The 25363-nt window shown below is 58.8% G+C and overlaps 1 protein-coding gene across 1 annotated transcript in view; it reads left to right on the plus strand.

The window, feature by feature from the left end:
- The first annotated feature begins 3519 nt into the window (after positions 1-3519).
- ABLIM2 (actin binding LIM protein family member 2) overlaps positions 3520-25363 on the plus strand; it is a 135684-nt gene continuing 113840 nt past the window's right edge. Inside the window, exon 1 of the mRNA XM_045075259.1 lies at positions 3520-3679. Within this exon, the coding sequence (XP_044931194.1) occupies positions 3670-3679 (10 nt within the window). The 5' untranslated portion in view covers positions 3520-3669. The remainder of the gene's footprint in view (positions 3680-25363) is intronic.

Genomic DNA, 25363 nt, shown 5'->3' on the forward strand with positions numbered 1-25363 from the left:
GCACCACCACAAAGCAGTGTCCACACTCAAGAGCCTCCTCACCTCAAGGTGGCTGCAGCAGCACCCAAGGCCCATCCGGGAGGGACAGAGGCTGGTGCTCTGACCTAGTCTATAGGGCCCTTGTTAAGCTCGGCCCTTTACACGCTGCCCGAGTGAGGCCTGGCCAGGCTCTGTCCCCTCCCCAAGCCTCTAGGGTAGAGGACCACAGCCCTGCTTCAAGGGCTGTGGAAGGATTAAATTGAATGGACCGTGTGAATATTAGGTGGGACTGATGGGGCAAAGGCGTCTGTGGCAAAAGTGGGCATGGAGCTGGGTGGCGGGGGTGGGAGCGGACAGCAGGGCCACTGCCTGGGGCGCCCTCCTGGGAGGGGTTTGAAGGCATCCTCCCCCCCATGAAATGTTGAGGTGGGAGAAGCCCCCAAGGAGACCCCTACATTGCCTGCTGGGGGACGGGGGCATGAGGGTGTCCCTCTGTCTGCAGGAGGTGTAAGCCTGGCAGGAGGATGGCGGAGGAGGGCAAGCTCCTATTGCCTTAGTGCTCTTTCTGCATCCACACCCACCCAGGCCCAGGCTGTCCCTCTGAATGTACATGCTTTTAATACAGATCACACGGTCTTGGTTTGACTGTTAGTCTGTCTGGGACCTCTCTGTGTCATGGAGCCCCCTGAAGGCCCTCTGACACCCCCCCATCTTGGGCCTCAGGCCCCGGCTTTTTTTACAGTGAGACATGTGACTTGAGAAAAAAATCTATTTTTTGTTTTTCACTGGAACGGTGCCTGGTACACTAAAGGGGTCCAATAAATGTGGATGGGCAGGACACCAAGTGGCTGAGGCGTTTAAGCGTCTGCCTTCAGCTCAGGTCATGATCTCTGTGTCCTAGGATCGAGCTCCACGTCAGGCTCCTGGCTCAGCAGGGAGTCTGTTTCTCCCTCTCCCCCTACTCTTCATGCTCTCTCTCAAATGAATAAATAAAATATTTTTAAAAAGTGTGGACACAAGGCCAGATGGATGGATGGATGATGGATCTGTGGATGTAAGAAATACACATAAAAAGAGAAAAAAGTCTCTGGGAGAAGTGATGGCACCTCCCTCTTCCAGGTCTGATTTAATAACGTATCAATAATGATAACGACCATCATTTATGGAGCCCTGACTTTTTGCCAGGTGTTTCTATTACTCCGTTATCCTTTAACAAGTCCTACTGGGGTTGAGGTAGTGCTTTGAAGGATAAGAAAAATGAAGCACAGAGAGCAAGCAGATTGCCCGAGGTCACACCTGGGCATAGCGCCAGGGAGGAGAACCAAAGCCTGGGTAAATCAGTGTCAGTGGGCTCTACGCTGGAGAGGACACACTAGCAGACCTGCCCCAGCGAGAGCGCCCCGGCTCAGGGACCCTCCGAGAGAGCCGAGGGTTGGTGGCACGGCTACGGGGCCTAGGTCAAGCCCCCTTCCCATACTGCTGGTTTGCTGGGTGACTCTGGGCAGGACCTCCCTGAGCCTTAGGTTCTGTCCTCGTGAAAGAATGTGCCAGAATCACAAGACCGAGGTCCTTCCAGGTTGGGAACTGCTGGGACTCGCCCGTCGCTGCTCTTACAGCGACTGCTTGGAGAGGCAAGGCCAGCTCCATGGGGAGGCCCGGGACAGCCACATAGTAGGCTGAGACCTGGGACCAGCCAGGAACCAGGCCACCTACGTCCATGCTCTGACTCACAGGGACTTGGGAGTAAGTGCCCATCCACACCCTGGTTTTCCCCATGGCCATTAGCATGATGGTGGCCTCCTTGCCATCCTGACAAGGTTCTTAGGAGCCTTTGGAGACACCGGGGTGGGGGAGGGTACAGGTGCTGATGCTTCTGCCAGGGCAGAAGCAGGACTTGGGGGCTCAGCAGAGAACTCCCTGAGGGGGGGGGTGACTGCTGGCAGGCACCCTCCCACCGTCTCTCCTTCCTCTGTCCTCTCTCCCTTTATTCAACAGGTGTTTGTGGAGTGCCCCACACTGACCTGGCTGTGTGCGAGGGTAAGAATCCTACTAATAAAGGCAGGATAATGTCAAACCTGTTTACTGATCTCTACTCAGAGCAGTGCAGGGCACGGGTTACCCAGTGTAATCCTCACACCCACCCTAAAAGGCGGGAACTCTGTCTAGATGGGTGACGAACATGGAGGCAGAACAGACACCTTGCACCAGCAGGTGAAGCCAGGCTCCCCACCAGGTGGTCCGGCTCCCCGGGGCCTGCAACCCTGCCAGCCTGCTGCTGCCGGGGCCAAGACCCACGACCCAGCTGTGGAGCTCCCAGCCAACAGTGGCTCCTTTACCCAGCTTCATGGTCCTGACGCCCACATAAGGGAAGGGTCTTGTTCAAGGTTGCACTGAAGAGGGGAAGCTGGGTCGGAGGGAGATATCTTGATGTTTTCTAGTGCTCCTTCCATCACAGGGCACTTGTGTCCTGGGAAAAGGGTCCAAGGGGCAAGGATTAGAGCTGGCAGGGTTCGTGGGGCAGGGACTGACTGGCCTGTGGCTGATTCTGACGGACTGCGCCTGTTCCCACAGCCCCTGTCTGGGGTAGGTGGACGGTGGTGAGGGGCAGGTCAGAACATCTGCTTCTGCTTCCATAATCCATTCAAGTCCACATTTCCTGCAGTCAGCCCTCCTCTTGTCAGCATCTCCCAAAAGCCTTGGCCCAAGCCAAACGTCCTCCCGCCACCTCGCCCGGCCGGGCCAGGTTCCGAGACTCTGCCTCCTGAATGCTCCCCCAGTCCAGGCTGCACCCCAAAGTCCCCTTTTGTCACTACCAGGCAGGTTCAGCTTGCTCCCCCTGATTTCCTAAATCCCAACCCTAGTCTTTCCCTCTCCTGTACCAGGACCCCACCTTGTGCTAGGCGCCTGACAACAGAGAGGTCAGTCGGTGACAGTGGGGGTGCTGGGGCCCCAGGACTACCTTGGGGTGGGACGCACCCCCTCCTCGGGCACCAGCCAGTGCAGGGCACCGGGAGTCGGCGGCGTGCTGTTCTAGGCTTGAAGTCAGGGGCCCGGAGCCAGAATCCCAGTTCGCGCACCCCGCCCAGCCTCAGTTTCCCCGTCTGTAAACTAGAAGGGGGGAGTTTGGCCCAGGTCTTCGGGCCCCCTGCAGCTCCACAAGAAGGGCTGCTCTAAGCGTCTGTCCCTGGGCCTCCCTTTACGCCACTCCCGGGCTCCCGAGAGCCGTCACCGCCGCCGCCATCTAACCCGCCAGGACGCCAGCTAGGCCAAGAGGACAGTCCCGCAGAGACCTTCCAGCGACTGCGGGAGGCCGCAGCAGCGTTGCCTGCCTGCGCGTGCGCGCGGCGCACTGCCTGCCGGGACTTGTAGTTAGTCCATGAGGCGGCTGGGCCGCGAAGGCGGAGGGGCGGGGGGCGCTGAGCCTACACTTCCCAGGGTGCGTCCCTCCCGCATCACGGCGAGGGCGGGGTGGAGCGGAGCTGCTCGCAGGGGCGGGGCCGGAGGGGGCGGGGGCGGGGCCGGCGGGGCGGGGCCGGCGCGCCGGGGGGCTGCGGCGGCGCTGCGGGCGGGCGCGGACCTTACCCAAGGCCAGCGGACCCGCGGGCGGGCGGGCGAACGCGCGGGCGCGGCACCTGCGGGCAGGAGCTTCTGGCTTCCGCAGCGCCGGACCGCCTCCCAGCTGCCGCTGAGATGAGTGCAGGTGAGTGTGGGGACCGAGAGACTGGCGCGTCCCCGGGCTGGATCTGGGCGCTGCAACGGCTGTGAAGGCATTCTGGGGCTGCACCTGCAGCACAGGCGAAATCACCCAGTGCTCCACCCAACTTTCAACGCAGGGTCTTGCAAACCCTAGGGCCTGTCCGCAGGTCCCTGCCCCTGCGCCCAGGGCGCGTGCAGCTCTGCAGAGCGGTCTAGGGACCGGCTTCCCCCGCGCCGGCCAGGCTGGCTGCGCCGGGCTGTCTGGAAGGCGCCACTTTTTTGCTTCTCCAGGATCCCGGGTGTCTGTAGGTTGCAGAAAGCGACCGGGAGGGGCGAGGGGCGAGGGGCCACCGCAGGCCCTGCTATAGAGAGGTGTGGTCACACGGGGGTCTTTGCGGCAGGGGCCGCCGCCCTTGCGCGGCGCTCGCTCAGCCTGAGCCGGCGGTTTGGGGGAGTCCGGCGGAGCCCCGGCGCCCTGGGCTCGCCCGCTGCAGATTTGGGGGCGCAGAGCCCGCAGGTGTGTGCGGCCCGCCCCATTTTCCTCCAGGCAGCATCTCTCCGCACCCCCTCCTTGCTCATCCCAGCGGCTGCCTTCCGCCGCACCCACCGGATCTGACCGCCTCTGTGCGGGCCCTGGAAAATCCCACATCGTCACCAGCCAGCCGCGCCTATTGCGCTTGGGGAAACTGAGACCAACAGCAGGGAGGCCTTGGCAGGAAGAGTCTGATATGCGGACGGAGGATCCCGGTTTTGAGAGTCTCCTGTGGCCCCACACTGAGCTGAGGGTCGGTCCGTACATTTCCAGGCAGGGAGGGACCGTCACCCCATTTTTCAGGGTGCGACGTAGGCTCACCAAGCTTGAGTCACCTGCCCAGGTCACGCAGGGGGGTGGGGATTCGAACCTGGTACTTTCTGACTCCTGTGATTTTTTCCCTCCGTGTCTGGCCACAGACTGCAGTATGGCCCTTGGCCATGGTGCAGAAAAAACCTGGACAAGCTGGAGGAAAAATCGGACTGGGCGGGGGGGCGGGGCGGTGGGTGATTAGTGTTCATTTGATGAGTGCTTGCTCCCTGCTTGTGGTTTGGGAGGGCTGTTTCCAATTTCCAGGGACCCATCTCCCAGGGGACATCATCCCCTCCCCCTCCAACCCAGGAAGGAGGGACCACACTGGCAGTGGGTGTTGGGAGAGTGGCTGAGAGCAAATGGCAGGCAGCAAGAAGCAGGATCTCTAGAGGATTTCTGAAATGGCCAACCTGTTATCTGGAGGAGGCCAGGGAGCGGGACACCCCGAGACCTGGCAGAAACTCCAGACATGTTCATCTAATGTCAGGTGGGGATAATGGCAGGGTGCACACAGGGTAATTCTAGGTTTTCTGTGATCATAATTGTTACCTCCGGTCCCCCTTGTAATCAGGGGGAGCCCTGGAAGGAGCACTGGCGTTTGTGGTTGTCCTGGGAGAAGGGCTGTGTGGGCACTGGTGTCTGTTGGTGTGGGGTCATGATTCGAACGAGCAAGGGGTCTGGGGTTTGGCCCATACATCTGTCCGGTGGCAAATTGTCTTGGCAAATGGTGGTACCTTCCCAAGTTCGGCTTCCTGACGTGCAAAAGCAGCACTATGCCTTTTGCCTGGAGAGGATGAGATTCCAGTGGGAAACTGCCTGCATAGTAGGTCCTCAGTAGCTTGTGATGGTCACTGCCGGGGGTCCTGCTCCCCTCAGTCTGCCTGTGTCAGTCAGCCCTTCAGAACTGCCAGTGAGCTTGCTCCCTGTCCGCCTATGGCTATGACCCAGGTGTGTCCCTAGACCCTCCCCCCCGCAGCGGGGGAGAGTGTGGCCCTGTGCCTGGCACCTGGCTTTCACATCTGGCCATTGTGCATGTACAACAGGTCAGGGATTCTATCATCAATGAGGGAAGGTCCCCTGATGCTCTCCCACCAAGAAGACGCCCATCGTCCCAGGGCTTGGTGTCAGCTGTGGGACATCAGTGTGTGGGAGGACATCAGCTGGTCCAGTGTCCGGCTGCCCAGACACTGGCAGCCGGCCCTTAGGTCCAAGCCTGAGACATTCTGCACAACCTCCCCAGGTCAGAGGTTCCCCTCTTCCTCATGCCACCAAGCTGCAGGCTTATCTTCCTTCAGTCAGGTGACCCAGGTCACCTTGGAGATGGCTTTGGTGTGGTCTCTGGGCCCCATATATTTGCCTACTTGTTTTGTGACTCATTGATTTTGAGGTAGCTGGGGAAATTGTCAGAGGTGGTGTTCTGTGTCAGGCCTAGATCCAAACCCAGTGCACTTGCTATGGGTGCCCTGTGTCTCATTTTCCCCAGTGTATGGAGAGAATGCCCTTAGCTTTGCCAGCATCCCTGGCCCATGCATATGGGGCACAGTAGATGAGCCACAGTATATGGTGGTGGCCTCATAACATGGCAGTCCCGGGAGTCACAATGGGCGAGGTGAGACGGACAAGGGGGCCTGAGCTAGAAGGGGCTCCAAGGCCGGCTCTGCCCCCGCTGGGTGCCAGGTCCTGGAAGTCCAAGTTCAAGGTGCGGGCAGGGTTAGTTCCTGCTGCGGCTTTCCTCCTTGACTTATAGATGTCCGTCTTCTCTCTGTGTCCACAGGGCTTTCCTTATGTATGTGTGTGTCCAAATTTCCTTTTCTTGTAAGGACACCGTTCATATTAGACTAGAACCACCTGCCTGGCCTCGTTTTACCTTGATTACTCCGTAAAGTCCCCCCTCCAAATACAGTCACATTCTGAGGTCTTAGCAGTTAGAACTTCAGCATTTGGATTTGGAGGGGGGAATAATAACTCATAACGGGGGGCAGGGCTGGGTGGAGAGCCCACGGTAGGGGCGTGGAGCTGGTTCAGCTGTCTTGTGGTCATGGCTGCCTGGTTAGGATCCCAGAGCTAGAAGGGACTTAGAAGCATGCTGCCGTCCAAACCCACTCATGTGCCCAGAGGGGAAGCCAAGGCCCCAAGAAGGAAAAGCAACTGTCCGGGGTCAAGGAGAGAGTGTGGCAATCTAGGACCTGAGCCCCAGTTGCCTACTCTGGTTGGCACAGCCCTGGGTCTCTAGAACAGAACACATCTCTTCACCTAACCTGAGTGTGGACAAGGACGTCGCCACATGCCCTCCTTGGACCTGGCAACAATGCTTCACCACCACAAAGATGCTGAGGACAGTACGACAGAAAGTTGGAGGCTGCCCCAATGTGGAGAAGAGTGACAGAAGTCAGCCAGCCATTCTGTCCCTCATTCAGTGACCAAGGGTTTACCTCCTGCCCACCGTGGGCCCAGCAGGAATAGACAGAGTCCGCATCCTTCCTAAGTTTCTTGCAGGTCGGGAGAGCAGGGTGCTCATTCTAGCCAACAGTGTGTGAGGAGATTTTAATGTGACGCGCCAAGCTCCAGCAAACCAGTTTTAACTCCAAAAACAATGGACCACAATGTCCATCCTGGGTGATCTTGAGGCTGCGAGCACCGTAGAGGAGGAAAATCGGAAGGACCCACTCCAGATGTCAGCAGGGATCTCTCTCTTGAGCGGAAAAAAGAGAAAGAGTTTTCCCATATCTGCATCTTTATACTTCTGTGGCTTTCCCAAATTTTCTTTGTGGTCCATACTTCTCTTTTACAATTAAAAATCCAGTGAAAATGAGGAGGAAGCATTGCCGCCAGGTCCAAGGAGGGCTGGAAAGTCCATGACTCGGCGGGAGGCCCAGACCATTGTGTTCTGCAGGGGCCACTGTCCTTTGGATGGGAGCGGAGCGGACAGTGCTCAGGAGCTTCCCACAGGCAGGGGACTGGTGCCCGGTTCCCCTGCGTGATTCCATCTGAATTAGATGCAACAGAAGACAAATCATCCTGACCCAGAAAATCATCTGAAAAGGACAGTTTGTTGCCCAAGACCCAGCTGGCACTCCCAGGCTCAGCACGGGCATCCCCAGGCTCGGATTTCTTTCCCCAGAGGTTCAGGGTTACTCCCTAGCCTGCCACCAAAGACCCTTTAATTCTTTACCATTTCTGTCAATGGGGTAGTTTGGGGATAGAGGGCATGTTTTCTAGAATCAAGCTCTGACTTCGATGAACTCTTGGCGAGTCCAGCCTTACTGTCCCAGAAAAGGGAACATGACCTTCACTCATGAAGAAGTCACCAGTCTGGCTCCCTGACCCCCCAGAGCGTCCTCTGGAGCATGGGAGAGCTGCGAGCTGGCCAGAGAAGATAGGCACATCTGGGTAACAAAAGGAGAGGGTGAGAAGGGGTCCAGCTGGTGGGGTCTGTCCTGGCACTGGCCACGGTGGATGATGACGGCAGTTGCCAGGGTGCTGACCCTTTCTCTGCCCTGCCCTGCCCTGCCCTGGTGCAGGGGGCTTCCTCGCAGCCCCTGCTCTGCACCTGCCTCGGCAGGACATGGGAAGGCCTCCCCTGAATTGGGTCTGAGGAGCTCATTCTGTTCTGCCCCCTGCTAGCATTCTTGATCATGGAATCTCCCTGTGCTTCTGCAGCTGCCTCCCCCGGGGTCTCCGTAGGGACCAAGGGTGCAGGTTCCAACAGGTGTGAGAGGCTTGCAAAGGCAGTTAGAGTACTTGCAACAGGAGACCATGGGTGGTGTTCAGATAGCAGCCTGTTTTTGGGTGACGATCACATTGCGAGCTGCTGAGGGGACCAGCCGGGTGCGGGCCAGCCCAGATGGGCAGCAAACAGCGGGCCTCGAGGCTGCGAGGGCGCAGGGCACGGCAACCTGAGCAGAGCGTCTTTGTTTACTTGGGGATGTTTCCATCCCCGAGGTCTCTAGGGTGTCGGGCAGCACCCTACTTCAGTGTCACGGCAGCCGTGGCTCAGGGGATGCTCCCTTGGGCATCCTAAACCCTCATAGCACCTCAGAGGGCTGCTGGGGTGTCCCCACTCACGGGTAGGGTTGCAGATGCCCAAGAAGGGGCTGTCAGTGGCCCGGCAGCATGCCACAGCACCTCGGAACAGCAGAACCCTGCTGTGCCTGGATGCTCATCTTCCCACCATGTGGTCTCCAACCGTCTGCTGCCGCCCCGCTCCTGTGCCCACAGGAGCCAGCTTCTGTGGGTGATTCACTACCCCCTTGTAGTATGGGGCTGAGTGGGATGGATAAGACTTGACCATTTGGGACATCATGACAGTGCTTTTTCCTGATGGGGGTTCCCAGGGCCCATCTTCTCCCCTGGGCCATGAAGCAACTTTGGCAAGCCTGTGTGACTCTCTGCAACCTTGACCCTCTGACCCCAGCTCTCCCACCAGCTCCTCGAGGCCTTCTGGAGCTGTCCTTTCCCACTGCAAGACAGCAGTCCTGGCTGTCCCATGCCATTGGGACAAGGCCGTGGCGGCCAGCCCAGCCCCACTGCTGGTACCTGAGCTCCCAGGAATCCTGGCCCCACCAACCCAGGCCGTCATGTGACCTTGGGTAGGCTGTCTTCCCTCTCTGGACTTCAGGGTCCCCATCTGCAGAGATGGGGGCCACCGCCATCCTCAGGGCTGTGATTGGCTTCTGACAATAATCCAGTCCCCTCCACGGTTTCAAGAGTGATTGTCTGGGTTTGAGGCTAAGCCAGCATTTCAGGGAACCATGGCCACCTTTCCTGCCACATCGACCTGGTTGGACAATTTCGTGGCAGGAAGCACTTGCCCTTCACATGGAGACTCCCTACTGTAAGGGGGTTTCTCCACTGCCTGCCAGGGAGGGAAGCCGTGTCTGTGTGAGTCTGGTGCCTGAGCCAGACCTGGATCCCCCTTGTCCTCAGTCCTCCTTGTCTGTGGGAAGGACTGGGGAGCCCCACTGGGAGTCAGGGCCAGTCCTGGGTGCCTTCCGCCCTCGGCAGGCTTCTAGGCTGGGGGCATATACGAAACAGGTTCTGTCGCTAAAGGGTGTGTTTGGGGGTTTCGTGCGCTGTGTGCTTTGCCTGAAGATTTCTAAGCAATGAGGGGCCATCTTGACGGCTTGGGAAATACGGCAGTGGCTTTGGGGTCAGGCTCACCTGGGCTCTGGTCCCAGTCATCACCTGCTCGTTGTGTCCCGGCAACTGGACGGTGTTGGGGCTCTTTGCCTTAGTTTCCACACCTGCGGAGCGGAGACTCTGCCTCCCACTCTTTGTGGTTGTTCAAGGGTGCTGGGCGTGCAGGGTGCTGGGAAGCAGGTGACATGGCCTTTGTCCCAGCTGTCCACGCCCTCTAAAACTCAGGGAAGACCTCAGGATATTCTCCTGGAGAGCCCCCCAAGGCTGCCTGGGACAGGTGTTCCCTGAGCATCTGGCCAAGGAAGGGATGAATGGAAGATGGACCTTGCGGCCCCTCATCGCGCTCAACCTCCCTCAGGGTTTGCCATCAGCCTGGGCCAAGGGCTCCCCACCGTGTGCCTCTCTCTGACCCTCTGCTTCTCCTCCTTGGTGTCGGCATCAGACTGGAAAACAACGTCTCCGAGTCCCGGTTGGGGCCCAGATACGGTCCAGCCTCAGCCTGGGTCGGGACCACCTCTGGTCCCAGCCTTCAGCAGGCCACAAGGGCTTAAAGCCATTCCGGAATGCTCCTGGAGTCTTTCAATGACTATTTATTGAGCACCTACTGTGTGCAACTCGCTGTCCTTGCTCCTGATACCCAAACACCCTTGCTTGTGCTTTTCCAGCTGCGCTGCCCATCTGCCTCCCTTCCCCCCATCCCAGAAGTCCTCCTCCTTGATCTTACACTCCAGGCTGTCTAGGACACAGTCTGCCCTCCTTGGAGCTGGGGACGGTGGACAGGGCTGGGGTTTCCTGTGGAGGACTTGGGTCTGGCTCTGTCTCTGGTGTGACTCAGGGCCAGGTGCTGCCCCTCCCCGAATGCCTCATCCCAGATGGTGGGGAGTAGCTGAATAATGGCCCCCCAAAGATGTCCCTGTCTTTATCCCGAGAACCTGTGCCTTTGCTGGAAAGAGGCTTTCAGATGTGATTTAGTTAGAGACCTCGCACTGGGGAGACTGCCTGGTGGGCCCCTCGTGATCAGCAGTTGTCAGGAGTGGGAGGCAGGAGGGCAGAAGCAGAGGTGAGGGGAGGGAGGATGGAAGAGGGCCCGAGCTCGGGAACCAGGGCACCTCCTGAGGCTGGAAAGGGCCAGCAAGGGATCCTCGCCTGGGGGCTCTGGGAGGACCCAGCCCTGCAGACCCATTGCAGAGTCCATCCCCCAGCCCATCCCCTGTCAGGGATTACGTCTGCTTTAGGACTGTACGTCTGTGCCCATTTGTCACAGCAGCTGCTGGATGCTCAGACAGATGGTCCACTTTCCCTGCATTCCCTGCTGCTGGGTTGGGAGGTCCAGGGAGAAGAGGATGGTAGCATTTTGCAAAGGGAGGATTGTTCCAGACCTCCTCAGTGGTGTGAGGCAGTGTCCTATCCGAGCACACACGCTGCTGGGCTCTCCTGCTGCTGGAAGGGCTCAGGGAGCACCTTCATGAATAAGGAGTTAGGGAGGACTGCCCTTGGAGGGAGGAGGGACAAGGAGGGGTCCATGCTTAGTGAGAACCTCTGGACTCATACTCCAGCTCATGGGGCCTCTCCTCGCCTAGGGCAGGGGGTCATGCCTCAGGCTCCGGGATGCCTGGTTGGGCGCACAGCACACTGGGTGGGTGTGGCCAGCGCTAGGGGTACATGTTCCGATCACATCTCCCGATTATTCAGGAAGCCGGGGCTGGATATCTGTGGTGTGTCCGGTGACGCGCCAGCCAGGATTCTGGCCTGGTTAGCTCCTGGTTCCAAACCCACATCACCCCTACTCACGTCACCTTCTTGGACCTCCGTTAGCCTTTCTCTCCTGGCCAGTGTCCCATCTGAACCCCAACCTCCCCGCAGTCTTCAGTGGTCTACATCTGTAGGGTCTGGATCCATGCCTTTCTCTAGTTCTGGGGGGCATAGTCTGACACTCCCTGATGGGTGGGGAGGGGTCTGCACAGTCTGATCATCCCCTGGTGAGTGGGAGGGGTCTGGCACAATCTGGTTTTCACTGGTCCTGGGTGAGCCTGGGTCCTGGCATGGTGTGTGAGCGCCTCTGGGTTTGGTGGGAAGGCGGAGCTGGTCCCCTGGAGTGCCAGAAGACTGGGCTCTGGCTTGTCCCCCAGGCAGACCCCTCCACCTTCTGAGCCTTCACTTGTCCTCTGGGTCCTCCAGCCCTGTGGTTGCGTATCGACACAGTGGGATCAGAGTTTGCTGTCAGGAAAGCTGGCCCCCGCCATGAGCAGCGACTTGCCCTGTTTCCCACGGGGGGGAGGCAGGGGCGGGGGTTCCAGTGCTGACTGAGGGTCCTGGGCTCCCACGTGCCATGATCCTTAACAGATTCCCTCCTCCCAGGTGAGCAAACAAGCCCAAAGAATCAGGTCACCTGCCTGAGGCCATCCAGCTGGCAAGCCAAGCTGACCCCTAAACCCACACTCCTAACTGGGGCACGGGGAGTGGGGCAGCATCTCTGAGCACCCATCCCACTGCCCCTGTGATAGCTGGGGCTCTTTCCCGTGAGACATTGTAGGCAGTGTTTGCCTCTGGGTCCCTGAGCCCCTGCCCCTCCTCTCACCTGCCTCAGATGAAGCAGCGGCTGGTCTGACCAAGGGGGTAAGAAATGGTTCTGGGTGCATGAACCTGTGGAGGACACACGGAGGGTGCTGAGGACACCAGTGCAACAGGGACACTCCCCCCCGGAGGTCATAATCCAAGCCCAGATGCACTCTGATCCTACTTCTCATCTGTGGTTCAGACCCAGCAGTTCACCTGCAGCTCTGAAACCAGGCCTGGCCTGCCGCATGTGTCATCGGAACCTGGCTGGGGGGCAGAATGGGGACAGGACAAGAGGAATCCCTCCACGTGGCATCAGGGAAGGCTTCCTGGAGGAGTAGACATGGAGTTGAGTCCTGAGACCAGCACATGGGTGGTGAGCAGGGAGGCTGAAGGGCTGGGCATCGAGGAGGGGAAGTCAGTGTGGCTGACCTGATATGAACGTTATTGGGGGCTGGCCACCCTGCTGCCTCCCCAGGGCTCCTCTGTTCAAGCCCAGATGCACTCTGATCCTACTTCTCATCTGTGGTTCAGACCCAGCAGTTCACCTGCAGCTCTGAAACCAGGCCTGGCCTGCCGCATGCTCAAGGAGCAGTTGTGGGTGCAGAATTACACATCAGCTCCCTTGCACACCTTGTAGGCTGCTGCAGAAACCAGGAAATGCGATATGTATGCGAGAAGCCACATGTCCAGCTGGGCGCCTCCCCTCCTGTCTCCAAGGGGGGAGGGGGGCACAGCACGGGCGTGGGGTGCAGCCCAGCGTGGGCCGGGGCTCCTGGTGCTGAGGGACAGAGGGCGCCACTGCCAACAGTCTGCAGGCCACCCTTGGGGTCCTCGGGCAGGTCTTCCTGGAACTCTCTGCTGCCCTGACTGCCCTTCCCTCCAAGCCCTTTAGTTCCCATCTGGCCAAGGCAGGCCTGCCATGGGAGGCTTTGTCCTGCCACCCCTGCCGCCTTTCCCCTTCCCACCCCGGCCTCCATCTCCTGCTACCCCAAATCCCTCCTCGGCCCGAGGACCACCTGCTCTCGATGCTCCGGGTAGATCCCTTTCTTGCCTCCTCCAGCTTCGGGGGTGGTGACTCTGCACCCCTCCCCTCCCTGTCTCCCCAAGGCCTCCCTTCTGTGTCCATTCTCCCTCTGCCTCCTGCCCACAAGGACACTTGTATGAGCACATCAGGGGTCGCCTGGATCCCCCGGGCTGTTCCCCAACTCCAGACCCACACCTGATCACACCTACAATGGGGGGCCACCCCCCAGCATCCTGCAGGCAGCCTCTGGAGCACGCCACTTCTAGGACCCACACCTTCTCCCCTCCCCACGTGGATTTGAGAACAACCTCTCCTGGGAAACAAATTTACTCTTAACTGGGCTCAATTTAAACATCCCCAGACCCTGTGAGCTACATGCTGTCACAGGCTGCTGACTGGGCCTCGGTTCGTACCAGCTTTAAGGGAGTAATTCAGCACACGCTTTGGGTCTTAAATACACTCCTGCCTTTTGAGAGAGGCACCTCGGCTTCTGCGAATCTTTCTGCAAAGGCTCTGGAACACAGACATGGACTTAGACACACAGCCTCACTTGCCACAAGTCTGGCTCAGTCGGGCCCACAGCCGTTCAACCCTGCGATGCTGGGAGCCTGGATCATTCTCCACCCAGAGCTGTGGCACCCAGGTCTGAGTGCCTCAACTCAAATTTCCTGAGGGTCCCAAAGAGCTTTGGAGTGCATTGTATTTGTTGAGATTGACTGAGTTAGAAATTAAAATGGAGGAAATTCTAAGGTCTTTACTAATTTGTTGGATCCTAGCCCTCCATGTGTGATCATATTTTTAGTGCCCAGAGAGGCCTTGCTCTGCAGTTTTGCAAATCTCATTAATGTCCGGCCTAATGGGGGACAGCTGGGCTCTCGCGTCCTGCCTGTGTGCTATCATTCGTCACCAGCCACTGCAGAACTTTCCTCTTGGGAGCAGGTGGAAGTGGAGAGGGGAAATAACGTCTTAATCTTATTATGGCCATGGCTTTGACCCTGCCAACCCCCTGATGGGGTGTTGGGGAGATACTGATAAAGGCAGGTTAGTACGCAGCTGTTAAGAGGATCGTCAAGTATCCGTAAGCCTTGGGCATTGCTGCTGCCCATGAATGAACGCGGGACCTGGAATTTTATACAATTTCTAGAAAACCTGCCGAAAAAATCCCCCTAGAAGAAAATACAGCCAAATGCCATAGGGTTCTGGGCCCTTTTGTTATTCCTCCTAGTGCTGTGCTGTGTTATTTTTTCCTGCTGATTCACTTTAGGGATCTGCCGGAGACAGGCTCTCGCTCGAGGAGGAGGTTTGCTTGGAGAGCAGCTGCCTGGCTCCCGGCTCCTGCTCCGGGGACGGTGTCCTCTATTTTGGGAGGTGTGTTTTCACAGTGGAACTAGGGCGGTGGGTGGCATCCGCAGGCTACGAGCGTAGGCCCCCGACGTGAGGGAGTGTGTACTCATGATAACACAAGCTCCCACTACAAACAAGCGGCCTGGCGGATTCCGGGTCCTGGGGCAGCCCTGAAAGCCGGTCTGAAACATTGCGTCCTCGGCTGGAATGCCTGCCCCTGGCTGCTGCAGCGGGAGCTAAATATATCCCCGGTGTGTGCTGACCATGGGGCACCCCGCCCACACTGGCCAGGACCTGAGCTGCGGGAGGCATTGACTCCTCTAATAAAAATCAATGTCTGCCTTTGCCGAGCATCTAGGAGCCCGGGGTGCACGGGGGACAAGCGGTCCGAGCTGATCTCCAGTGCTTGCATCCCTGCGGGGAGGGGGCTGGTGCTCCCACTCAGGAGGCCACCTGCCCAAGGTCACCCAGCTGGTAACACAGTGGAGGGGGGAGGCAGGGGTGGGGCTTTCAGATGGGCCCCGCCCAGTTCTCACCTGTCCCAGGGTGCGTGTCTCCTGGGTTCTTCAGAGTTCTGTGCTCAGTGCAAGGTTGTGTGTGTGTGTGTGTGTGTGTGGTTTTCTTCCGCATTATGAGAAGAAATCAATGTTTTTCTAACTTAAAATATGACCACAGGTTCCAAGCTGGGTACCTTGGAAGGAACATCTTGCGGGAAAGCAGGGTCCTGAGGGCCACTTGTGCCCCTGGGGGTCCCAGGGGTCTGGGAACTCTCCACCACGGATGCCCTGCTCTGGGCTTGGATGCCTCCCTTCCCCCTAACCCCTATGGCCCAGCAGGGATCTCAGCAGGGCTTTGCTCTGGATTTGGAAGGGCTGATGGTACAGCCCCTCAGCCTCAGCCAGCTTCCCGGCCAAAGCACTGGCCAGCAGGAAAGAGAGGGGCTTCTCCTTGGACCTCCCCTTCCAACTTCTAATTCCCTCTGTGAGGACCTGCCTCTCCCCAGGGGGTCGACTTCAGGAAGGACACTCCCTTCACAGGGGACCCTTCCCTCTGCCCCAAAGGTGGGGCCCTGCTCTGAGTCACAGGGACAGAGACTCCTTCTAACAGGCAGCAAAGCCACCAGGCATCCGTAGGGGGAGATGGGAGGAAGAGTTGGTGATTTCACTTGGGATGTCTATCTGCTGGCCGGGTGCTGGAGGTGACCTAGCTCAGTTCTTCCTCCAGGCTTGATGAGAAAGGCAGACAGTGCATGATGAAAATGCACCATAAGAAAGCACTTCTCAGGGAGGCTCTGGGAACAGAGAGAAGGTGGCTGGTTAACATGCGATGAGAGAGAAATCCTGGCAGGCTTCCTGAAAGAGGTATACTTCACCAGGCAAGAGGTAGCCAAAACAGTGGGAGGAGGGCGTCTGGCAGCAGGTACAGAGCCCTGGAGGAGCAAGTAGAGGGCGTGTTAGAGAAACTTCATTTCTGCCTACGCCCCGGTTAGGCTCTGGGGGAGGTGCTGGGCACAGGGCTGGCCTCAGTGCCCTGTCCGCCTCTTGCATTCGTGGTCATCCTGAGCCTTGGGTGGTACCAGGCTCACAGCTGGAGCTCAGTGACCACATGAGGAGCTGATTGAGTCAGAGAGGAGAGGAGGAAGAGGAGGAGAGGGAACACAGGGACCTGGGTTCTGCAAAGGATGGACTCCTGGCTATTCTGATAGGGCTCGTGGGGTCCAGGAGTGTGCTGGTGATTCTGCCAACGATTCCAGACCAGATTTGGGCACTGTTGGTGTCACAACCTTTGTAAGAGAGAAAAAGCCTCAGGCACAGGGCACTGTCCTTGGGGCGGGAGCTGGCACTTGCCTCGGGCTGGGCAGGAGAGAGGGCCAGAGTGCAGGTGGGCCCCTCCCTCCCATCTAACAGGACTCACACTGCAGTCTGGTCCACAGTCCTTCTGTCCTCATCAGCTTCACACATCTTGTGGAATCGATGGCATGTGTGATCTGTGAAGCTAGGTAACAGGGAGGTGTGTCCGGGGTAAGGGAGCTGGAGAGCGACGGCAACGGTGGCAGGGCTCGGCCTGGGCTGCTGGGCCCTCGGTGCTTGGACCCAGCTGCACGAAGCCCACGGGATCCTGCCCCCTGGGGGTGTGGTCCTGCGGAGAGATGGCCTGGGGGCAGATAGCCTTCGGGGCCACAGAGACTAGGGAGACCCAGGGACCCAGGAACGGGTCTCAGGCCAGTCCCAAGACCCAGGCAGTAGCTGGGCCCTGGCTGGCCCAGTTTTGGGAAAGAGGCTTAGGCCAGGAATAGAACCTCTCATTTCCCACGGCGTGACTGACTCTGGAGCCGCCGCGACTTGGAGAGGTGCACCTGTAGCCGCCGGGATCCGTGGCTAGGTGGGAGCTAGGGCCAGTCACTGGCCACGGTGGAAGCAATAGGACAGCATTGGCAGGCGACACAGCCCCCTTGTGCCAGCATGGCTCCCTCCCTGCCCAGCTCTGCAGCAGAGGAGGACCCGGGTCCCTACTGGGGCAGGTGGGGGGAGCTCTGCGAAATGTGCAGGGATGTCGGTGTGCCTTCCTACCTGGAGCCAGTGAGCAGGAGCTCTGCTCTTGTCCACTCTTGTCCACACTTGTCCACTCTCTGTCCAGGGTGACAGATCGCCTCAGCGCTCAGGCTGAACATTTGGAGATCTGGAATGCTTGGGCCGAGCAGAGGAGAGGAGCGTGACGTGGAGCCTGGGGACGGCATGGCGAGCTCGTTACTGACAGGCGTGTTTTGGCTTAGCGCTCAAAATCGGCAGCCTCGCAGATAGTTCTCCTGTGTGCAAACCTGCCAAGGGGACCCGCTCCGAATCCTGAACACATCCAACCCCCCTCGCCCGCCAGGTCTCCTGGGGAAGCTGAATTATTCAGATACCGATTTGATCCCTCAACTCTGCTCCAACAAATAGGCCTGAATCGCATTCGTGTTGGGCAAAGGCCATTTCCCTGCATGCCCATGAGCTTCCGGCGAAGGGGAATGAACTGCAGGGGGAACCTGGCCCTGCATGGCTGTGGTCTTGTGAAAGGGGATGAGGGGCTGGTGACTAAAGGCCAGACACATCTAGGGCCCAGACTGGCAGGGCCAGGCGGGGATCCCATAAGATTATAGCTCCTGTGTCTTCTGAACTCGGGTGCTGGTGACACTGCTGCTTTTCCCCAAATCCTCAGAAATATTCTGGATTCTGGGTTTGGTGGGGAGGTGGGAAGCCAAGGTCACCTGGCCGCAGGGCCCTTGCCCTGGGCCCTGTCTCTGTCCCCACATGGCTCATGGGAGCACTGGAGGGGCGGGGTGCTGGTTGCGGGTCCGGGGGTCTGGTCAGCTGAGCTCGAGGCCAGGTGGAATCCCCTCGGAGGAGCCGTGCCCCTACCCACCCACTGGGCATCAAGTGTCACCGACGATTCCAGGGAGAAAGGAGACTTTAAAGGACACGTTTGTGTACCCAGGCCCCATCTGCTCTGGTTCGAATGTCCTGGTGCTCACAGCACCCTCCTGACCCCCGATAACTGACCAGCTGAGCCTCTTGCTTCGCTGACCGCTGCCACCAGCTCTCTCCTGCCTCCCACGCACATCTGGTAGTGAGGACCCGACTGAGGGGCCCCAAGCTCTTCCGGGGATGTCCTCCTCAGTCACGATTTCTTAGAGTCCGTGTATTACCTTTGTCATCCCCAGGAGGGCGGGCAGCAGCGTGTGTGATGGTATCACACACAACACGCACGAGTTTTTGCAAAAGCCGCTCTTCCCTCCGCCTCGACCCTCTGGAGGGGCACCGTGCCTTCCTTCCCGCACACGGCCCTGTGGAATCTGGCCCTGAGCATGTTTTCTGTGCCTCGTTGGACCCCTTCCCTCTTGCCTTTACTAGGTGCAGAGTGCTTTCTGTTTTGTTTTTGTATCTAGACATTTTTTATTGTGCTAAAATATAATCATATATTTTATGCCATTTTAACCAGAGCTAGATGGTTCAGGACCGTTAAGGACATTCACATTCTGGCGGGACCTTCCCACCATCCATCTTCAGAGCTTGCCCATGGGCCCCCCGTGAAATGATTTCCTGCCCACCCGCCCCAGCCCCCGGCAGCCTCCATGGCGCTCTCTCCCCTGTGGATCGGACGGCTCGGGGCACCTCGTGCAAGTGACCTCACACACTGTTTGTCTTTGTGGCCGCCTTATCTCCCCGCGCGCAGCAGCGTCCCCGAGGTCCCTCCAGGCGGTGGCAGGTGTCGGAACGTCCTTCCTTTTTGAGGCTGAGGAACATTGCACTGGGTGGATGGTGTTGTGCATATCAGTTCCTCTGTTGATGGACCCTTGGCTGCTTTTGGCTGTTGTGACTCATGCTGTGAACACGGGGGTGCACAGATCTGTTCGCTTTTCCTTCCCCTGGGCGCAGTCCGGAAATGGGATCTCTGGATCAAGGGACCGACTCCTGGCTTGGCCGAGGCTCTCCCCAGCTCACCCCATCCTGGTGAGCGCCTGTGTCCAGGCCGTGCTGAGCTCTTGGGGGTTCCTCCTCCTGCCCCCACAACTTTGCCTCAGGGGGGTGCTTTCCGCTGCAAACGCCCCCCCTCTGTCAGCCAGCAACTGCTCCGTGGGTGACCTCCAGCTGGCTGTCCCCATCTCCTCCCCCCAGCTGATGCACACGCTTCTCTCCTTGTGTGGGCATACCTGTTCCCTTCCTGTCCAGCTGCCTCGACCAGGGACTCCACAGGAGGCCCTTCGTCTGCCCGACTCCTGCTGCCCCTGTCTGCCCCATTGTGGCTCCCCACCCCTCCACCTCAGAATCCTCAGAACCAATGTGCACCTGTTCCCCCCTGAAGTCCTGAGCTGGGTCGGGGCTAGTGACCCAGGGCCACGGATCCCAGGACCTGAGAAAGCATCCACACAAGGGTGGGGCGGTCTGGGGTTTCCCTAGGCCTTAGCTGGGAAACAGCCATATTTGGGAAAGTTGCGTGGTGCTCTGGGCACCAAGGTGTAAACGTAGCTGCGCTGAGCTGGAAAATGTGCTCACATCCCTTCCTCCGCTTCCCTTTGTCCCTGTGAGCATACTCGGGGTGGCCCCTGATGTAAGCCCCACTCAGACCACACCCCCCGCCCCATTGTCTGTGACCCTGGGACTCCGGTGGGTGAGGGCAGCAGGCAAGGCCCCTTCACCCTGGGCACAGCCAGCCAAGCCCCCTCCTTTGGGCTTTGCAGTTTCGCTGCCTCGGGCCCAGAAAGCGTCTGTTGGCACATTTTGTTTTAATCGCAGTAAAACATACCTGGCACAGGATTTACCATTTTAACCACTTCTACATGTCCAGCTCAGTGGTATTTAATGCCTTCATGCTGTGGTGCCCGGACCCCAACTGTCCCCAGAACTTTTGTCATCGTCCTGGACCGACTGCATCCCTGGGAGACACTAGCTCCCCACCCCTGCCCCGGCCCCTGGTCCCCGCCATCTAGTTCTGTCTGTGCGTTTGACTCCTTGGGTCCCTCGTGCAAGGGATGGGTTTGTTCACGTCGTGGCTCGCATCCCAGCTTCCTCTCGGAGGGTGATCGATGTCCCGTTGTGTGGACATGCCACATTTTATTTATCCGTTTGCCTGGTGGTTGGAGCTGGGGCCGCTCCCACTTCGGCCGCTGGGACTCGTGTGCCGTCCAGGTTTTAGCAGTCCCGTCAGCAGCTCTGTGGCTGGTCCTATGGTCCTGCCACGAGCAGGGACCAGGCGCCAGGCCTGCACAGAGCACGTGACTCTCCATTCATCCCTCCCCCAGCCCTGCCATAGCTGGGTGCTCTTTGTGTCCCAGTGCACAGATGGGAAACTGAGGCCACCGAGGTGGGGGACCTGCCACGTGTGGCACTGATGCCACCATGTTTCCTGGAGAGCACCCAGTGGCCTGTCTGTGTGCGTCCATTCTCTCACTCGATGGTTTGCTTCTTGAACCCTGAGTGGGTCTATTCTCTGCCCTGTGCTGGGGTGGCTGAGTGGGGTCTGTGGGGCCATCCTGACTCACACAGAGGGAAGACCCGGGAATGGGCTCCAGGGCTTGGGCCGGGCTATTGTCAAGCCCTGTGACCTGTGTCGGAGGTACGCGGGCCATTGGCCTCACATGTGATCAGACTGGCCATACCCGGTGGGGCTGAGGGGGCTTACCCATGCACCTTTGTTCCCACGCGCAGGTAGAACCCGTGGGAGATGGTTGCAGCAGGGCTGCAATCGCTAAATGGGAATCTCTAAGACCAAACTGCTCTCCCCAGAGGCTTGTCCCACCTCATACCTTTACTGCAAGGGGCATGTGGGTCCCTTGTCCCTGTCCCCTCCTAGCCCAGCTCAGGTCAGTGTCCATGTGTTCATGTTTGCCGAGCGGGTGGGAAGGGGCTCCTCCCAGTTCTGAGTCGCCTCCCCTGGTCCTGTGGCGCCCAGAACATTCTCTACATTTCCGGGCCACTTGTCTTTCTGCGGATTTCCTGTTGCCTCCTTTGCTTATTTTTCTGTTGCTGGCTTGTCTGTCTTTACTGGGGCGGGAGGCAGGTGGGTATGTGGGCAGGGAGATGAATCCCTGCTGAGCTCAGGGCAGGATGGCCTTCCCGGGGTTGGGAGGGCAGGGAGGGGTCTGGTGCCCTGGGAAGAGCAAGCCAGTGTGTTGTGGGGGAGGGGCATGGCTGTGCTGGTGGCAGAAAGTCACCACCCACCCTTCTCGCTGACCGCTGTGCCCTGCTGGTGGCTCTGGGGGCCACCGAGGTGCTTGCCCCGTAGCTCAGGCCGTCCCTTGGGCCTCCTGCAGCCTCCCTGTTGCTCCGGGGTCCCCATGGCCTCAGGGTCGTCACAGCTGCTGATCCCCATGCTGGGCATGCCCCCGCCCCCACCTGCTCTGAAATGTTTTCTGTCTTACTCTGAAGCTGGCAGAGTTGAGTTTCCGTATGACCTCGGAGAGACCCCTGAGACCCAGAACACAGCAGCCGCCTTCCTGCACCCTGTGCGCAGCCACGGCCAAGGCGGCTGCCCGTGTTCCTCCATGGTTACACCGACCACATGTTGGACCTGCACGTTCAGGGTTCCCCTGTCCGCATTTGTCGCCTGGCCAGCCTGCCTGTTCCACGCCCACGTCCCTGCGTCTCGCACCTTATACAGTACTGAGCTCCCGGCAGGCCCGTGGCACCGGCATGGATGCAGTCTTTGCTCCATGGCACTAATGGGACATCTGTCTCCTGCTCAACCCTGGGATGTCTGGGGGGCTCTCACCGCAACCAGCTCCTGGCTGATACCTTGGGGGCCCTGGAAGTGCGTTCTCCGGGCAGGGCCCAGCAGCTGTGCCGAGAGGAAGAGGGAGGGAGGCAGGAGCTGCGGCGTCTGGAGAGGTCCCTGCCAGGCCAGGGTCCAGCTCCAGAGTGAGGAGTTGGGTCTCCAGCTGGGAGGCCATGGGAGCCCTCAGAGTCGCCATTCAGTGCTGGGGCCCTGGCAGGGAGGGGGGACCACCAGGGAGGGGAGACCAATGCGGGGCGGGGGCAGGGTCTTTACCAGGAGAGAAATGGGGGGGGTACAGGGGCAGGGACAGAGAGAAGGGATGCCTTCTGCCATGCAGGGGAGAAACCTGACAGGGGACATCCACGCTTTGTGCCAGCCAGTCTGAGATTGTGGGTGATTTTGCTGAAAATAGGAATGCCCGTGTTCTGGGTCAAGCAAGTTCTCCAAAGAGATATGCTGAAGTCCTAATCCTGGGACCTGGTACCCTGGGATGGGGCCTTATTTGGAAGGAGGGTTGTAACTCGTTTTAGGGGGTCACAGTAGAGCAGGCTGGGTCAGATCCACTGTGACAGGGATCCTAATGAGGCTGGGTGCCAGGCAGTTTCACGTAAAACCTGTCATTTAGCTCCCTGTAGCCTGATAGGTAGGCATCCCCATGTTATAGACAAGGAGACTGAGGCTCAGAGAGCTTAAGTCTCTGGGTCAAGGTCACCCAGTGGCTGAGCGATGGTTGCAAACCCAGGTCTGCCTGCATGCAGAAGGAGAGGTGAGTGTGGTGGGAGCAGATGTTAAGGGCAAAGTGGTCTCTTTCCCACTATGAATTGCACGGGAGGGCTTCCAGGCAGAGGCGTCCAGCATGCTGTTGGTGTGGGGGCTGAGTGCTCAGAGAGGCCAGGGCCGGGCCTTAGGAATCCCTGTCCGGGGTCTGGACGATGTGGCAGTTCTCTCCAGACCTAAGTTTTTATGCCCCTGAAAAAGTGCTGGTGTCTTCCTTGGTTTAAAGTGACCTTGGGGATCCGCCCATCTGTCAGAGAGTTCCAGGCTCTGGTCTCATTTGTTTCTCATCTTCCAGCAGCGTTGGTAAACATGCGAGGGAGTGCACTGACGAGGGCCATGGTTGGTGGAAACAGCGTGGGGCTGTCAGGCAGAGAAGGATCTCGCTGGAATGTGGGGCAGGGGTGTGCCGGGAGGAGGATGAGGGAGCGGTGGCGGATCCCGGGTGGAGAGGCTGGGGCCGTCTGGGGTCGTGCTCTCCTTTCCTCTCGGTCAGAGCCCCTTCCCAAGCCACCCGGTGAGCCCCGCTGCTCCTGCGATGCAGGTTGCTGTGTGGGCGGCTGGGGGAGGCCGTCCTTGAACAGGGTGGCTGGGACCATGTAGTTGGCTATGTGTGTGTTTGTGTGTGTGTGTGTGTGTGTGTGAGAGAGAGAGAGAGAGAGAGAGAGAGAGTCCTTCTGGGTACCTGTCAGTCCGCCCACCCTCACTGTGCAGAAAGAACACATTTCTCTCTTAACTTTAAATCACTCCGTTTCGCTCGGGTCCCCCACCCTGGCAGGTATGAAAGTGGGGATGGAACTTTCTACACCGCAGGTGGCGACCCACTTGTGGGCACAAAATCAGTTCAGTGGGTCAGAGCCGCGTGGGTTACATAAGAAGTGGAACCGAGTGGAAAAGCTGCAGAGCCCCTCGCGAGTGAGGAGAGCAGCTTGGGTTTGGTAAAGAGAACAGTTAGCTGTCTACTTCCCACATAAACCGTGGCTGCACATGGCAGCTGGAGAATGACCATCTCCGAAACAGACCAGGTCCTCGGCCCTGTGACCTGGGAGGGTGGGCTTATTTGGAAAACAGAGTTTCTGCAGACGGGATTGCATTAAGGGGGTCGCGGTGAGGAGATAATCATGGATGACCTGTGTGAGCCCAGAATGCAGTCACAACTATTCCTGGAAGGGGAGAGATGGAGGTTAGGTACAGACACAGAAAACAAGGCCACATGACACGAGGCTACAGCCAGGGAGGACCAGTCGCCCCTAGAAACTGGGGGAGGCCATGAACAGACTCTCCCGGGGGCCTTGGGAGGAGGCCGCCCTGCAGACACCCTGAGATGGGCCTAGTAACACTGATCCTGGATTTGTGGCCTCCAGTTTGTGACAGCAGCTGTGGGAAAGAAACTTGTGCACAGCAGGACAAATAGTCCAGTGCTTGGAGGCATAAATGGGGGCCTGCCGGCTGGCAGGGGCTCAGTGAGATCAGGCCAGGCTCCAGGTGGTGGGTCCCCTCCATCTCGAATCTTCCTCCCAGGACCAGCACACTGGCCCAGGGATTGTCTCCTTGTTCAAAGGCAGAGGCACGACAGGGCCAGCGGGGATGAGTGAGGCACGTCGTGACTCATTGTCCCTTCCAGTGAGGCATCATGGGCCATAGTCGGCCACATGAGCCACGTGATCGGGATTCCTCTGCCCAGGGGGAGCATCTCCTCTCCAACCTCACACAGGCTGTTCCCATGCCTGGCATAGCCTTCCCAGGGCCCAGCAGTGAGCTGCCCCTTGGCCTCTGCATGTCTGCCGGTCCCTTCCTCCCGGGCGCCCTCTATGCCTCTGGCCACAGGCCCTGCCAGACCCTCAGGCTCCAAGCCCACAACCCCCTCTCATTCACCAAAGCTGGCTGCACCCCACTGTCTCTGCCTCAGTTTCCTCTTAGGAACAGTGGGGACAGAATGGTTCCTGCCTTGGTATGGGGCAGCATATGGGATTTGCTGAGTGCTCAGAGGGGAGCTGACATCATTGTCACCATCTTGGTTTCTGCTCCAAGCTGGGCACGGAGATGCAGGCATGGGTCACAGAATTGCCTCTCATTTATGAGCAAAGAGGATGTATAGTTCCGTGCCCAGGATGCATGATTTGGCACCTTAAAGCTGAAGCTAGCAAAGGGACACTGGGGACGCCAGACGGCTCAGGGACCACACGGTCAGCCGGTCCCTGTGGGGCCCCAAAGCCATCTTTCATGGCCTCAGCTTTCCATGTGGCACCTGTTTCCCCTCTGACATATCGGAGCTGTGTAGTGGGGTAGAAATTCCAACCCCCCATCATGCCCACCCAGAGACTTGGCACGTAACCTTCTTTGGAATAAGGGTCTTTGAAGATGTGATTAAAGTAGGGCTGCTGATGGGGTCGTCCATCCAGTGACTGGTGTCCTTAGCAGAGACGGAAAAGGACACACAGGGAGCAGCCACATAAGAAAGCACCTGGAGTCCCAGGGGCTGGAAGCTGTGGGGAAGGAGCCTCCTGGCCTCCGGAGTCATGTGAAGCCCCCCATGTGTGGGGCTCTGCTGGGCAGCCCCAGATCACGGGTGCGGGGTGTGGTGAGGGTCACGTGGGCTCATGCCCGGTGCCCGCTGCCCGCACCTGGCCCTGGGCCCGGCCCTCCCCGCTCCACTCCCGCTGCATGTCTTTCTAAAGTCGCTTTCCCGGATGGTTGGGAAACAGGTGCATCTTTGGGTGGTGGGGGGGGGAGTCTATTTCAGTGTACCGGGA

This window comes from Mustela putorius, unplaced genomic scaffold (assembly GCF_011764305.1).
Source record: "Mustela putorius furo isolate JIRA1106 unplaced genomic scaffold, ASM1176430v1.1 tig00000083_pilon_pilon_pilon, whole genome shotgun sequence".
In the NCBI taxonomy this organism is placed as follows: Eukaryota; Metazoa; Chordata; class Mammalia; order Carnivora; family Mustelidae; genus Mustela; species Mustela putorius.